Genomic DNA, 17579 nt, shown 5'->3' with positions numbered 1-17579 from the left:
GCTCTTTATAACATATGGAATCCTAAAGCATCTGGCTATTACTTTAAATATTTCTGTAACATGTCATTTGCTAAATATCACCTAGTACTTGTACGTGAGTAACTACTGTGTTTCTTTTTATTTGTTATCTCCTTACAGTGCCAAGTACAGTAATGTGTACTAGGCACATAAAAGTACATGTTAGTTGAATATAAGGATTTTTCTTATTGCTTGTGGTTTAAGCTATAGTTTATAAAAATAATGAGACTTGTTATTGTTTTAACCTTGAAATCCGACAAAGAGAAAAAATTGAATTTAGAAACTGGGGGAGAGGTATAAAAATAGTTTTTAAAAATGATCTTTGAGTTCAAAAGCTTAAATGGTATTGTACCACAACAAAGAAATTAACATTAAAACTTTAGTCTTGTAAATAATCTAACAATACACTGTTTAAAAGGAGCTAGCTTATAAATCATGAGTCATTCCAGATACTGAAATTCTATAACTGCTTACATTCCAGTCCTAAAAAGGGAGATATCATGACATTTTGTTTGGAAGGCAAATTTTAACTATCCACTGTGTGTTTATTTCATTAAAAACAAAACAGAAAGTCCTCTTTGTAAAATTCTGGAAAAAAGTTAACTCCACATTACAATAAGTGACATCTCGAATGTAGAAAAAAATTATGTTTTAAATATGTTTTAGATTAGAAGAAGCAATCCTAAGACAGCAGTATATATGGAACACAGAATATTTCTTTTAAGTCATATATACGTATATGCATGCATATGTACATATACTAATGTTTTACCCTAGTTCTGCTCTTTATCTGCCTTAGCCTTCCTCCAGCACACAGAATAAGGTTTTAGTATACACAAAGTCACACACACACACACACACACACACACAGCTATAGAGAAGGAGGAGTTCTCAAATCATGAATCCTAAACCACCAGTCTCTATTACTAATTACACCTGAACAGTCAGCAATCACTTTGGAAGATTATTCAGCACCTATGGATAGAAGTCATTAAAGAACAAAATGCTAGAAAAGGGGAATATAGAAATATTCTACTCACCTCATTTTTCAGCTGTAAAAATAAAGCTCAGAGGGGTTGTATGACCTGCTCAAAGACACTCAAGTTCTTTACGTGCAAGTTGAATACATTAGAGCAGATGAAACATTAGGGACTATAGTATAGGAAAGCCTCCAAACCAAAATATACTTATGGCACCAGTAAATACATTGATCTGAATCTTATGTTCACAGAATTCTCCACAATGATGACTGTGTCCAGACTGGGGTAAGGAACACAGAAAGTGTAAAGCAACAAGCAGGATATAGAAGCTCTCAGATACCATGAGCCAAGCCCCTTTGCAATAATTTCCTATAGGATAGGAATGTTTCAGTTTCTCACTGTCAATCCATACCCTGCTCTGCCATCAAGGACAAAATCAATGAGTTGGGGGGAGGCACTCACTGACCACTAACTGATATAAAAACACAGAAGATAGTTTTAAAAGTAGATTAAAGCTCTGGAGAAATACGAGATGCTCAAAGTTCAAAAAAGAAACTTATAAACTTGAACAAACGTCTTTCTTAAGTAGATTTCTTAGTAGTCACAATCTAAGCAGAAGATTATAGAAAAAATACCTCTTTAGTGACCTTTACCTCTTTGAAATGGTACAACAACTTCTCTTTTAATTCCACCATCAAAAACAGTGGTGTGTGGTAGACATGTGATTCTCAGTGGAGGCTGTGTTTCTTTTAGAGGTTTAGAAATTCTGGCCCATTGTTGCCATTGTGCCTCTGCACCACTTTGGCCCCAAAGTGTGAATTTTCCAAGTCCCCTAACCATTGCTTGCTATTTCTAGAGAAATTCACACACAAAACTGGAAAACAAGTAAATTTTTGTCCTGTCTTCTGCTACCTTTCTGGCCTTTCTACTAGCATCTTTCCTCATTCACCTTCATCTATTAAAATTTAATCCAGGAAAAGACCTAAAAACTCATTCACATTTGCCATAAATGAAGTATTAAGTCTATGGTAACTCTCATAAGTTACAACACTTATTCTACGATGATAATTTTAAGCCTTAATATAATTACAAGCCTGTAAAATCAAATGACTGATACGCAGTATGTGAAGTGGTTATGAGTTCAGACTCTATGGCCAAAATTTCTTGAATTTCAATTCATATTCTAGCACTGATCAGTTATGTGGCTTTGGGAAAATTACTTAACTTATATTTTGGTTTCGTCACTTATAAAAATGAAGTCACCTGTCACATAAAAAGATTACTCATTTATGAGAGTAAGGCAGTTAACAGAGCTTTAGCTCTATTAAGTTAACACACTTTATCAAGTACATATTTCAAACTGAAGATTTTCCCAGGTTGAACATGAACTATTAAATTAAAATTTTAGCAATAAATTAAAAGAAACAGCCACTATAACTTGGCCCTTGCTCCCACAGCTTAGACCATCTCATCCAGAAACAAAAAAATCTTGTCACGTTTTAGCATCAGATATAAAAAGCATATTTCAAATATTTAGAGATAAATAAAATATATAATACACTTTCAAGCTTTCCATTTAAAAGGCATAGAGTGCCAAGTTGAAAAAAGAATCAAGACCCAATAGTCTGCTATCTTCAAGAGACCCATGTCACGTGAAATGAAACCCATAGACTCAAAATAAAGGGATGGAAAAGGACCTGTCAGCCAAATGGAAAACGAAAAGAGCAAGGGTTGCTATTCTTATATCAAGACAAAACAGACTTCAAAACAACAATAATCAAAAAGGACAAAGAAGGGCATTACATAATGATAAAGTATTCAATACAACAAAAAGACTTAACCATCCTAAATATACATGCACCCAATAAAAATGCAAAGTAAAAATAGTTTTTTCCTATATAGTAGCATGAATAATCAAAATTGAAAATTTAAAATGCCATGTATAATTGGAAAAAGATGTGTCTGTATAGTAAAAATTAGAAAACACTGCTGAGAGAAATTAAAGAAGTATTATATAAATATAGGCATATTCTATGTTTGTGAACTGAAAAACTCACTTTGTTAAGATACCAATTCTCCCCAAATTGATCAATACAATATATTTAAAATAAAGATGCCTGAGTATATATTTTAGAAACTGACTAGCGGTTTTTCAAATTTATATGGAAATGAAAAGAATCTAGAATAACCAAAATAATTGTGTAAAAGAAGTGCAAAGTTGGAGGACTTATAGTACCTAACTTCAAGATATATTATAAAACTACAGTTTTAAAGGTAGCCGGTTATTGGCATCAGTGGAACAGAATACAGAGAACAGACATAAACCAATATGTATGGTCAATTGATTTCCAAGATAATTCAACGAGGAGAGGATAATCTTTTCAACAAATGGTGCTGAAGCAATATGCTAAGAAGTGATTCTTAATGTTTACACATATAATTAAGAAAAATTACTCAAAATGAATTAGAGACCTAAAAGTAAGAGTTACAACTCTAAACTATAAAGCTACATACTATAAAATTTCTAGAAGAAAATATAGAATATAATCTTAGTGAAATTGGGTTCACAAATGTTATTAAATAGACTGCAAAAAGCACAAACTATACTAAAAAATTGATAAATGGGTTTCTTCTAATTATAAATTTTGCTTTCTAAAAGATATTAAGAAATATTTGTAAAATATATATCTGAAAAAGGACCTGTTTCTAAATATATGAATAACTTTTTTCTAGGCTGCAGTGAGTTGTGATCATGGCACTGTACTCCAGCCTGGGTGACAGAACAACATCCTGTCTTTAAAAATGAACTAACTAAATAAATAAGCATAAAATATATAAAGAACTCTTACAACTCAATAAGAAGACAAACAAATACAAATGGCCAAAATATTTGAATAGACACTTCAGCAGGCACTCAATAACCTGTGAGAGCAGCTGTGGCGGCAGAACCCCACAAAGCCACAGGGGTGAAGCTGCCCAAGGCGTTTGGTGCCCATCCTTTGCACCAGTGTGCCCTAGATGTGGGACATAAAGACAAAGGAGGTTATTTTGGAGCTTTAAGATACATGGATGGCAAATAAGCACATGAAAAGAAGCTCATCGTGATTGATCATTAGAGAAATTAAAATAAAACCTAACTAAATATCAGTATATAACTCACAAGAATAGCTAAAATTAAAAAGACCATACCAAGTGTTAGTAAGGAAGTAAATATAACTTGTATACTGGTAGAAATGTAAAATTTTGGATAAGAGATTGGCAATTTCTTAAAATGTTATACATACATGATATAGTTTGGATATCTACCCCCAACCAAATCTCATGTTGAAATGTAATCCCCAATGTTGGATGTGGGGCCTGGTGGGAGGTGGCTGGATCATGGGGACAGATCCCTCAAGAATGGCTGGGGCCATTCCCTTGGTGATAAGTGAGCTCTTGTTCTGAGTTCACATGAGGTCTGGTTGTTTAAAATTTTGTGGCACCTCTGCCCCCCTCTTGCTTGATCCTGCTTTTGCCATGTGACATGCCTGCTCTCCCTTCACCTTCTGCCATGCTTGTAAGCTTCCTAATGCTTCTCTAGAAGCTGAGCAGATGCCAGCACCGTGCTTCCTGTAAAGCGTCCAGAACCATGAGCCAATTAAACCTCTTTTTCTTGTAAATTACCTGGTCGCAGGTATTCTTTTATAGCAAGAATGAACTAATACAGAAAGTTGGTACCGGGAGTAGGGCATTGCTATACAGATACTTGAAAATGCAGAAGCAGATTTGGAACTGCATAATGGGCAGAGGCTGGAAGAGTGTGGAAGGCTCAGAAGAAGACAGGAAGATGAGGGAAAGTTCAGAACTTCTTGGAAACTAGTTAAATGGTTGTGGTCAAAATGCTGATAGTGATATGGGCAGTGAAGCCCAGGCTGACGAGGTCTCAGATGGAAATAATACACTTATTGGGAACTGAAGCAAAGGTCATCTGTGTTGTACCTTAGCAAAGAACTTGGCTGCATTGTTTTCCTACCCTAGGGATCTGTGAAAGCTTGAACTTTAGAGTGATAATTTAGGGTATCTGGTGGAAGAAATTTCTAGGCAACAGGGTATTCAAGATGTAACCCTGGCTGCTTGTAACAACCAACACTCAGATGCAGTAGCAAAGAAATGATAAATGTGGAACTTATATTAAACAGGAAGCATAACATAAAAGTTTAGAAAATTGGCAGCCTAGCCATGTGGCAGAGAAAGAAAAGGCTCTTTTGGAAGAATAATTCAAGTAGGCTTTGTAGCAATCACTTGCTAGAGAAATTTGCATAACAAAAGGGAGCCAAGTGCTAATAGCCAAGACAACAGAAAAAGGCCCTGAAGGCATACCAGAAATCTAACACACAGGTCATCTAGTTACAGGCCCTGAGGCCTAGGAAGACTAAATAGTTTTATGGGTCAGGTCCAGGGACCTGCTGCCCTGCACAGTCTTGGGCCACTGCTCTCTGCATCCCAGCTGCTTCAATTCTAGCTGGGGCTTTAAAAGGTCCAGGTACAGCTTGAGCTGCCACTTTGGAGAATGCAAGCTATAAAACTTGGCAGCTTCCTCATGGTGTTAAGCCTGTAGGTGCACAGAATGCAAGAGTGAAGAACGTTTTGTAGCCTCTGCTTAGATTTGAGGATGTATGAAAAAGCCTGGTTGCCCAAGCAGAAGCCTGCTGCAGGGGCAGAGCCCTCATAGATAACCTTTATTAGGGCAGTAAAGAGGGAAAATGTAGGGTAAGAGCCCCCACACAGAGTATCCACTGGGGCACTGCCTAGTCGAGCTGTGAGAAGGGGGCCACTGCCCTCCAGACCCGAGAATGGTAGATCTACTGGCAGCTCGCACCCTGAACCTGAAAAAGCCACAGACACTCAATAACCGGTGAGAGCAGCTGTGGGGGCAGAACCCCACAAAGCCACAGGGGTGAAGCTGCTCAAGGCGTTTGGTGCCCATCCTTTGCCCAGTGTGCCCTAGATGTGGGACATAAAGTCAAAGGAGGTTATTTTGGAGTTTTAAGATGTAATGACTGCTCTGCCAGGTTTGAACTTGCATTGGGCCTTCAGTTCTTTTCTTTTGACTGATTTCTCCCTTTTGGAATGGCAATGTTTACACAATGCCTATACTCCCATTGTATTTTGGAAGTAAGTAACTCGTTTTTGACCTTACAGGCTCATAGGCGGAAGAGACTTGCCTTGTTTTAGATGAGACTTTGGACTTTTGAGTTAATGCTGGAATGAGTTAAGATTTTTGGGGACTGTTGGGAAGGCATGATTGTATTTTGCAATGTGAGAAGGACAAGATTTGGGAGGGGTCAGTGGTGAAATGATATAGTTTGGATATTTGTCCCAGTCCAAATCTCATGTTGAAATGTAATCCCCAGTGTTGGAGGTGGGGCCTGGTGGGAAGTGGTTGGATCATGAAGGCAGAGCCCTCATGAATGACTTGGGACATCCCCTTGGTGATAAGTAAGCTCTCACTCTGAGTTAACACAAAACCTGGTTGTTTAAAAGTGTGTGACACCCTGCATTGCCAAGTCAATCCTAAGCCAAAAGAACAAAGCTGGAGGCATCATGCTACCTGACTTCAAACTATACTACAAGGCTACAGTAACCAAAATAGCGTGGTCCTGGTACCAAAAAAGAGATACAGACCAATGGAACAGAACAGAGCCCCCAGAAATAATGCAACACATCTACAACTATCTGATCTTTGACAAACCTGACAAAAACAAGAAATGGGGAAAGGATTCCCTATTTAATAAATGGTGCTGGGAAAACTGGCTAGCCATATGTAGAAAGCTGAAACTGGATCCCTTCCTTACACCTTATACAAAAATTAATTCAAGATGGATTAAAGACTTAAATGTTAGACCTAAAACCATAAAAACCCTAGAAGAAAACCTAGGCAATACCATTCAGGACATAGGCATGGGCAAGGACTTCATGTCTAAAACACCAAAAGCAATGACAACAAAAGCCAAAATTGACAATTGGGATCTAATTAAACTAAAGAGCTTCTGCACAGCAAAAGAAACTACCATCAGAGTGAACAGGCAACCTACAGAACGGGAGAAAATTTTTGCAATCTACTCATCTGACAAAGGGCTAATATCCAGAATCTACAATGAACTCAAACAAATTTACAAGAAAAAAACAAACAAGCCCATCAAAAAGTGGGCGAGGGATATAAACAGACACTTCTCAAAAGAAGACATTTATGCAGCCAAAAGACACATGAAAAAATGCTCCTCATCACTGGCCATCAGAGAAATGCAAATCAAAACCACAATGAGATACCATCTCACACCAGTTAGAATGGCCATCATTAAAAAGTCAGGAAACTACAGGTGCTGGAGAGGAGGTGGAGAAATAGGAACACTTTTACACTGTTGGTAGGACTGTAAACTAGTTCAACCATTGTGGAAGTTGGTGTGGCGATTCCTCAGGGATCTAGAACTGGAAATACCATTTGACCCAGCCATCCCATTACTGGGTATATACCCAAAGGAGTATTAGTCGTGCTGCTATAAAGACACATGCACACGTATGTTTATTGCGGCACTATTCACAATAGCAAAGACTTGGAACCAACCCAAATGTCCAACAATGATAGACTGGATTAAGAAAATGTGGCACATATACACCATGGAATACTATGCAGCCATAAAAAATGATGAGTTCATGTCCTTTGTAGGGACATGGATGAAGCTGGAAACCATCATTCTGAGCAAACTATTGCAAGGACAAAAAACCAAACACCACATGTTCTCACTCATAGGTGGGAATTGAACGATGAGAACACTTGGACACAGGAAGGGGAACATCACACCCCGGGGCCTGTTGTGGGGTGGGGGGAGGGGGGAGGGATAGCATTAGGAGACATACCTAATATAAATGACAAGTTACTGGGTGCAGCACACCAACATGGCACATGTATACATATGTAACAAACCTGTACATTGTGCACATGTACCCTAAAACTTAAAGTATAATAAAAAAAAGAAAAGATCAGATATATATTGTTTATAACTTTGTTATTCAAAGTGTGTGGAACTAGCAACACTCGCATTCCCTGAAGCCTGCAAGAAACAAAATCCCAGGTCCCACCCCAGACCCACTGAACAGAAACTTTTAATAAAATAAAGGTCATTCATGTGCATGTTAAAGTTTAAAAAAAAAGTGTGTAGCACCTCCCTTCCACTTTCTCTCAATTGCTTCTTCTTTCACTGTGTGATGTGCCTGCTCCCTCTTTGCTTTCTGCCATGATTGTAAACTTCCTGAGGCCTTCCTAGAAGCTGAGCAGATACCAACACCATGCTTTCTGTAAAGCATGCAGAACCATGAGGCAATTAAGCCTCTTTTTTCCTAAATTACCCAGGTTCAGATATTTATTTATAGCAATGCAAGAATGACCTAATATATTACATAACCATGATGCTCTGCCATCCCACTACTAGATGTTTATCAAAGAGAAATAAAATCCTATATCCAAACAAATACTTGTATATAAATGTTCACAGCAGCTGTATTTATAATAGCCAAATACTGAGAACAATACAAATAGCCACCAGGAGACGAATGGATAAACAAATCGTATTGTATTCCTACTATGGAGGACTACTATTCAGCAATACAAAGGAAGAGATTATTAATACATGTAACAACATGAATGAATCTCAGAATAATTATGTGGAATAAAAAATGTTAGTTGAAAAACAGCATGCACTCTATAATTTCACTTATGTAAAATTCTAGAAAATTGCATTCTAACCTATAGTGACAAAAATCACATAAATGATTGCCTGCGGATTGGTGGCAGGAAGGAATTACAAAAAAAGCATAAGGAACTTTTGAGAGAGATAGATATGTTTTTTAGCTCGAGCTGTAATGGTTTTACAGATTTATACATGCATCAAAACTCATCAAATTTTACACTTTAAACATATGCAATTTATTGAACACCAATTAGATCTCAAAAAAGCTGAAAAAACGTAATTATTTGAAACAAAAGTCATGACACTATATAATGTGAGGCTATCATTTATGTAGATATATTCGACAATAGCAAAAAAGACAAGGGGGTGTATATGTAACTACACTGCTCCAAGGTCCTACATTTTAAGTGAAGTAGGACAATATTAACTTTAGATAGTATTTTGATAATTTAAGAATGCATTTTGCAAGCATTAAAGCAGCCTCTAAAAATACAAAAGTGGTATAGGTAAATAGCCAATAGAGGAATTAAAATAGAATGACAAAAATATTCAATTAACCAAAAGAAGACAGGAAAGTATAACTGAAAAACAAAGAACAGATGGGATAAATCTCAAAACAAATAGAAACTAGTAGAAATAAGATTAATCATATCAATAATTACATTAAATGTAAATGAAGTAACACTCCAAATTCAAGTGAAGAGATTGTCATCCTGAATAAAAAAACAAGACTCAACTACAGATTGTTTACAAAAAGTATATAAGAACATGAACTAGTTATATGTAAAATGATGAGAAAAGATACCATAAGCATAGGAAATCTGAAGTGTCTATATTAAGATTAGACAAAATGAACTCAAGAAAAAGAGAATTATCATAGCTACAAAGGAACATTTTATAATGATTAAAGGAAAAACTTAATAAAAGTATATTTGCTCAATAATTTAAAAATGGATACAGCAAAAATCAATAACATTAAAGGGAGAAATAGATAATTCTAAAATTATATTTTAATATCCCCCCTCAGTAATTAATAGAATGAAATAAAATATCAATAAAGACATAGAACTAGGGTGAGCAAAATTTTTCTATAAAAGGCAAGTCAGTATTGTAGGATTTTCAGGCCAATGTAGTCTCTGTCGCATATTCTTTATTTTGTTTTATGTTTCTGTTTTTTACAACCCTTAAAAATGCAAAAACCATTCTAAGTTCATAGAATGTATAAAAACATGCTGCACACCAGATTTAATCCACAGGCTACAGTTAGCTGACTCGATACAGAAGAGCTGAATAATACTATTAGCCACCTTGATCTAATTGAGATTTTTTCTAACTGCAGATATACATTCTTCTCAAGTGTACATGGAATGTTCACCAAGACAGACCACATTCTGGACCATAAAACAAGCCTCAATACATTGCAAAAGATCATACAGCGTATGTCCTCAGACCACAGTAGTTTTTTTTTTTATTAGAAATCAGTAATTTTAAGATATCTAGAAAGGTCCCAAACATTTGGAAATTAAACAATACATTTCTAAATAAGCCTACTTCGATCTACTAATGGGTCAAAGTAGAAATTATAGTAAATGTTAGAAAATTTTTAATTAAGTGATAAAATACAACATATCTAAACACAACACACTTAAAGCAGTGCTTAGGGAAATTTAATCTTTAATTGCTTATGTGAAAAAAGAAGAAAGAGAATGATTTAAAGAACAAGCAAAATATAAATAATTGGTAGGTAAAGGATATATAGGAGTTCTTTATGCTATTCTTACCACTTTTCTGTTACTTAAAAAAAAATGGAAAGTTCACAAAATACTCTCAATTTAGTTATTCACATGTGAGGGTGAGAAATCAAAACAGATAAACAAAATTGGCTCAAGATAGTCAGGAGATCAAGATCATCCTGGCTAACATGGTGAAACCCCGTCTCTACTAAAAATACAAAAAATTAGCCGGGCGAGGTGGTGGGCACCTGCAGTCTCAGCTACGCAGGAGGCTGAGGCAGGAGAATGGAGTGAACCCCGGCGGGTGGAGCCTGCAGTGAGCCGAGATTGCGCCACTGCACTCCAGCCTGGGTGAGTGAGACTCCTTCTCAAAAAAAACAAAAAAAAGATAGTAGACTATTACTCTTTCTATTAGAAATCCCTAGAAATAGCCCCCCATCCCCCATAACAAATATGTACGAAGTTTTGGTAAAACACTGAGGGTGACAGCAAACTAGAAAATTTCCTGTAACTAATAAAAGATAGAAATCATATTGGATGATATATACTGCGATAGGAATACAGAAAACCACAGTTAAAACACTGATGCTCTAAATTCAAAATTCTCAGATCTGAAGAAGAATAATTAACTAATTAAATAATTCTAGAATCAAAGATTAACTAAAGAATAACTTCCCAAAGAGTAGGCTGGGTAGGTTAATTCCTCCTCTTCCGTGGCCTATATCAAGGTATAGGTTAGAAAGGTATTTCCCTCTGCATTAGTGGTTTGTAACATGGCCTGCACATGAAATCATCTGAGGCACTGAGGAGCTTTAAACATTACTAAGCCTAGACTCTGATTTAACTGGTCAGACATGAGACCTGAGCATTAGACTTATGTTTAGTATTAAAGAAATAGCATAAACAGGAGAGAAATAAACTCGCCTTACAAAGCTTATTAATGTAGAGTAACTGAGGACTTTGGTCCTGGCACAAGAATTTGGCACGTGGCTCAAAGGAACAGAAAAGAGTAATAAAATGTAAATAAACTGGTATTTCAAGTAGGCTATAAGTGGACTATTTAATAAATGGATCATTTGGAAAAAAAACTCCATCATATTGGAATGCAACTATGCTGTTTATAACAAAGAGTTAAATTTATATGGAAATTTAAAAATACTAGAAAAAATATAGGTAGGTATTTTTATAATCTTAGTTAAATCTTGACAAACACACCACAAAACTGAAACCCTAAAGAAAATATAATTTAAATGAACAAAATAAAAAATGTAAATTTATCTATTGAGACAACACATGATTAACCAGTTAGCAATACAAGTAAGTGAGAATATCTGTAGTATACATAAAGACAAAAAGGATAAAAATTTTAAAAAATCATTATTTTGTAACAGGCAAATGGAAAAAGGACTTAAGTATGTACCACTATAACATCAACCTATAAATCAAATGTTATTTTAAGGCCGTCACCAAAAAATAAATCATTAGAAAATTCTGCCTAATAAATAAATTAATTGATTTTTGCTACCTATTCAATTTTGCAGTATACAAAAACTTTACTTACTAGTTGATATACGTTCTTGACTGTCTGAAATTCTTTCCTTTACTGATTTTGCAGGTGCTTTTTTGCTACCATGAATGGTGGTTGTGGAGAGTTCTTTCAGTTTCCAGTGGGTCCAAAAGCCTTTTTGAGGTTTTAAACCTGTTAATATAAAATACGTATTTAGCCAAATAAATTTGGATTTTGAAAATATCTTTTAATTTGTCAAAGCATTTTTATGATAATTATACACTTCAGCCTCACAACAAAAAAGTTCCTTTTTTGTTCCTTTTAAGCTGCGTAGGATTAGATAAGTCATCTAACCACTCTAAACATCTGTGTCCTCAGCAATAAAAATGAGAATAACATAAATTATTTTGAAATATATGTTACAGTATTGGTAAATGGGAAAGTACGACACAAATATGAACTAATATTATTATTAATATTATATGTTAACAATAATTATGACTATAAACTAACATGCTCATAAATGTAGCCAACATTTTCTCAGTAGTGAGTGTTCAATGAGGATTATTCACTAGACTGAGCCATCAAATTATAATTTGCTAAATGTTTTTAGATACAGTTACCACTTATTTAGCAGAAGACTTCAGTTTGATTCACTTGAGTGCTTCTAGATAGATTGCGTGTTTTAAAATATTGTGCATTAATAGAAAAATTGAAGTATAGTAAGGCCAACAGATCAGCAGATTGCGTTTGTAAAGACAGTTTATTACTCACAGTTCCCAAGAGTAGGGGGATGTCATGCCACAGGGGGCCACATGGGCAAGCCCTTGGGCCAGTCAGGAGGCAGAGAAAGAGGGGAGAACTGTGGGGGAGTCTTTATTGTGCTTTCCTTAGGAAGGAAGAGGCAAGGCAAGAAGGCCTATGATTGACTAGTTTAATTTCAGCAGGCTTTAGTGCATAGGAGCTATCCCTAGTCTGGTACCTAGTCCTGGGATGATTAGGGCAGGTGGATAGTGACCCAGAGTTGAAGAGCCAAATAAAGGAAACGGTTGTGTGTGACCTCTGAATTGGTTGGTTTGTTTAAAAATCAAAAAGCATTTAAAAAACATGCTCATGGGCAAGTTGCCTCTAGGAATTAACTAACCCTAGGAAGTGCAGTCCTTCTAGGGTCATCAAGGTCCCAGATATCAAAGTATCAGAATATAGAAAATAAAATACATGGTTAATACTGTCCAGTATTGCATAAACCCTACTTGGTCCTGATATATAAAGAGAGAGAGGGATTACTATGTACCAAACTATGTGCTTGACACAAGGGGCACAAAAGTCATTTCAATCTAGTCCCTGTCTGCCATCAAGGCAGACCTGAAACTATTTAACATGGTGCCTGATCCATAGTAAGCACTTAATATAAGTTAGTTTCACTGTTACTTCTTTTTTTTGCAAATTAGCCACTGGTTGATATCAGACTACATTCCAACATTATTTACAAGTTTTAATTCAAACTGGTCACAAAACATGAATTGTTCCAAAGAATATTAATATAGAGCCACAACACTTGAAATTCATCTTTTCACATTGCCAATTTTAAAAAACTAAACTCTAGTAGGATCTATTCAAGTATTTCCTAGGAAATTGTTATCCTACAGGATTTAGAAACAAATGGCACATAAAATAAAGGAGGTAAAAACCTAAAATGTCTTTGCAATTATTTGGTAACTTACATATATTCGAATTTTCATTTTTCATTTTATAAAATTTATACAGACATATAATTTAAAGAGTGAAACTATATGTCAAACTATTTGTTTAATTTCCAAAGTCTCATAGTTCCTCACACATCCCCAAGACCATATCTTGTTTCCCAGAAACAACTATCTTTATTTGGGACCCATAACCATAGCACACACAAAAAAGGGCTGTATTGTTACATTTTGATGTGTTAATTTTAGGCATTATCTATTGACGTCCAACTAGGGAAGATAAAGATTTAACGATCTTTCACCATCCTAACCCATTATCACCACATACAAGCTAACTTTCTAGTCTTTACGTAATATCAACCATTATAATTTTCACTGTGTGAATATCAGCATTTACATTATTATAACTATATAAAATCTTGCTGACAGCTGAACCAGTTTTCTCTTTTTGAATATAGAGAATAATGTGGAGAATTGAGACTTTAAAAATGAATCTGCTATACTTATTTTCTTAAGAAAATTTCTTTATCTGAAGTTAATAATTGTTGGATGTTTTTGTTTTCTTATGTTCTAAGTACTTACAATTAACTTAGCTCCAAACTGTTCCCCCCACTATTGTCTAAATTGCCTTTGAATATATTCAGATGCACTATAGAAACTTTCAGTTTAATATTCTTGGAGACATCTCTCCCAAAGCCTGCCAATGTGCTCGAATCTGAACAAATTTTTTCATTAGGCCTGTGCAGTTATCATTTAGGGAGCTCCCTTCACCAATATTTTGGAGATTCAATTTACATGTCTCATGTGTTAAAGCCTCCATTTCTTGACTCTCATCTTAACCTCTTCATTAATTTACGCCTTATTTTAGTGGTTTTTTCTCCAATAACTTGATGAGAAAAGATGTATATAAGTTAACAATGTCTTTAGTTCATCTTTACACTTACTTGACAAATTGGTTGGGTCTAAGGTCCTAGGTTATAAATAATTCTCCCTTAGAATTTGTAAGACATTGTTCCATTCTCTTCCATCTTTCAAAGTAGCTGATAAAAGGGATGATACAATTCTGTTTCTTTTTTTTTTTTTTCTATAAATTTTTTTTTTTTTTTTTTTAATTATACTTTAGGGTTTTAGGATACATGTGCACAATGTGCAGTTTTGTTACATATGTATCCATGTGCCATGTTGATTTCCTGCACCCATTAACTCGTCATTTAGCATTAGGTGTATCTCCTAATGCTGTCCCTCCCCCCTCCCCCCACCCCACAACAGTCCCCGGAGTGTGATGTTCCCCTTCCTGTGTCCATGAGTTCTCATTGTTCAATTCCCACCTATGAGTGAGAACATGCGGTGTTTGGTTTTTTGTCCTTGCGATAGTTTACTGAGAATGATGGTTTCCAGTTTCATCCATGTCCCTACAAAGGACACGAACTCATCATTTTTTATGGCTGCATAGTATTCCATGGTGTATATGTGCCACATTTTCTTAATCCAGTCTATCGTTGTTGGACATTTGGGTTGGTTCCAACTCTTTGCTATTGTGAATAGTGCCGCACTAAACATACGTGTGCATGTGTCTTTATAGCAGCATGATTTAATAGTCCTTTGGGTATATACCCAGTAATGGGATGGCTGGGTCAAATGGTATTTCTAGTTCGAGATCCCTGAGGAATCGCCACACTGACTTCCACAATGGTTGAACTAGTTTACAGTCCCACCAACAGTGTAAAAGTGTTCCTATTTCTCCACATCCTCTCCAGCACCTGTTGTTTCCTGATTTTTTAATGATGGCCATTCTAACTGGTGTGAGATGGTATCTCACTGTGGTTTTGATTTGCATTTCTCTGATGGCCAGTGATGAGGAGCATTTCTTCATGTGTTTTTTGGCTGCATAAATGTCTTCTTTTGAGAAGTGTCTGTTCATGTCCTCTGCCCACTTTTTGATGGGGTTGTTTGTTTTTTTCTTGTAAATTTGTTTGAGTTCATTGTAGATTCTGGATATTAGCCCTTTGTCAGATGAGTAGGTTGCAAAAATTTTCTCCCATTGTGTAGGTTGCCTGTTCACTCTGATGATAGTTTTTCTGTTTCTTAATCTTTCTGTTCTCTGGAAGTTTTTTTTTTTTAGCATTTTCTTTTTGTTCTCTGGGTTCTAAGGACTCACAACAATTTACTGTGGCATACAGCAATTTTTATCCATTGTCCTAAGCACTAGATAATCTCTTTCAAACTAGAAACTCAAGTTTTTCAAGCATGGAAAACTTTTTGAAGTAATTCTTTGATTATTTCTTACTTTTCTTTCTCTCTGTTTTCTCTTTTTGAATATAATATAGAGAATTGAGATGTCAAAAACAAAAAGGCTTCTGAAGGGTTGGTTTCTTCCCATTTGAGATGGATGCTTAAATAGATCACTGGTCTTCAGTCTTTATTCTTTTTTGAAAATACACATTAAAGGCCATAAATTACTTTCCAAGAACCTTAGCTGTCATCTTGTATATTTTGAGACATAGTATTTATTCATGTCAACTTGTTCAAAACTAGTTTCCATTTCTCTAATTTCCATTATGATATCTTCTTTGAAGATCGAGTTAGTAGGCACATATTTCTTATTTTATTTTTTCATTAACTTTTAAGTTCCAGGGAACATGTGTGGATGTGCAGGTTTGTTACATAGGTAAACGTGTACTATGATGATTTGCTGCACAGATCCCCATCACCTAGGTACTAAGCCCAGCATCCATTAGCTATTCTTCCTGATGCTCTCCCTCCCTCTGCATCCCCAACAGGCCCTAGTGTGTGTTGTTCCCCTGCATATGTCCCTGTGTTCTCATCGTTCAGCTCCCACTTATAAGTGAGAACATGCAGTGTTTGGTTTTCTGTTCCTGGGTTTGCTCAGGAAAATAGCTTCCAGATGCATCCATATCCTTGCAAAGGACATGATCTTGTTCCTTTCTGTGGTTGCATAGTATTCCGTGGTGTATATGTACCACATATTCTTTATCCAGCCTATCATTGATGGGCATTTGGGTTGATTCTATGTCTTTGCTATTGTCAACAGTACTGCAATGAACATACATGTACATGTCTTTATAATAGAATGATTTATATTTCTTTGGGTATATACCCAGTGATCACAATGCCTCTCCAGCAAGGGAACAGAACTGGGTGGAGGCTTAGATAAATGAGCATGTTATTAGGCACATATTTCTTTTCATTATTAATATACTCTCAGTTCTGGCGTACATATGCAGAACGTGCAGGTTTGTTACATAGTCACACACGTAGGCACATATTTTTAATTTTCAACTTACATAAAGACTTCCTAGTTTTTGGTCATAGTTTCTAACGTATTGCACTGCATTCAGTGAACGATTCCATATGATTTAAATCTCTTGAAAGCTGGAAATGTTTGATTTTTGGCTGAATATAAAAAGAATTTTTAAAAATATTTTGTGTTTGGAAGTAATGTGTATTTTTCAATTGTAGTGTTCTATATGTATATATTACTTCATGTTTGTTAATCATGTTATTTAAATCGTTTGTATCTGTCTAGATTTCATTTTTTTGCTTGCTTCTTCTATTAATTACTAAGAGTTGTACATTTCTTTCTGAATTATTTTTTGTCCCTTTTCATTACCCACAATCTTCCAGAATTATTATGGCTATGCCAATAATTGAGATGATGTTCTTAGGTTCATATGAATTCTTCGATGAGGTGCCTATTCAAATATTTATTTTTTTAATTATTTATTTATTTAACTTTACATTCTGGGATACATGTGCAGAATGTGCAGGTTTGTTACATAGGTACACATGTGCCATGGTGGTTTGCTGCACCTAAGCTGTCACCTAGGTTTTAAGCCCTGCATGCATTAGCTATTTGTCCTGATGCTCTCCCTTCTCTTGCCTCACCCTCT

General features: G+C 35.5%; 1 protein-coding gene across 7 annotated transcripts in view; it reads right to left on the bottom strand.

Annotated features, from left to right (window-relative positions):
• FAM227B (family with sequence similarity 227 member B) overlaps nt 1–17579 on the bottom strand; it is a 264607-nt gene that overhangs the window by 139103 nt on the left and 107925 nt on the right. For all 7 annotated transcript variants that reach the window (XM_055279047.2, XM_055279050.2, XM_055279048.2 and 4 more), the window contains one exon: nt 12020–12157. In XM_055279047.2, the coding sequence (XP_055135022.1) occupies nt 12020–12157 (138 nt within the window). The remainder of the gene's footprint in view (nt 1–12019; nt 12158–17579) is intronic.

The sequence above is a fragment of the Symphalangus syndactylus genome, chromosome 5, assembly GCF_028878055.3.
Source record: "Symphalangus syndactylus isolate Jambi chromosome 5, NHGRI_mSymSyn1-v2.1_pri, whole genome shotgun sequence".
Taxonomy (NCBI): domain Eukaryota; kingdom Metazoa; phylum Chordata; class Mammalia; order Primates; family Hylobatidae; genus Symphalangus; species Symphalangus syndactylus.
This window is presented reverse-complemented; position numbering and strand designations above follow the sequence as displayed.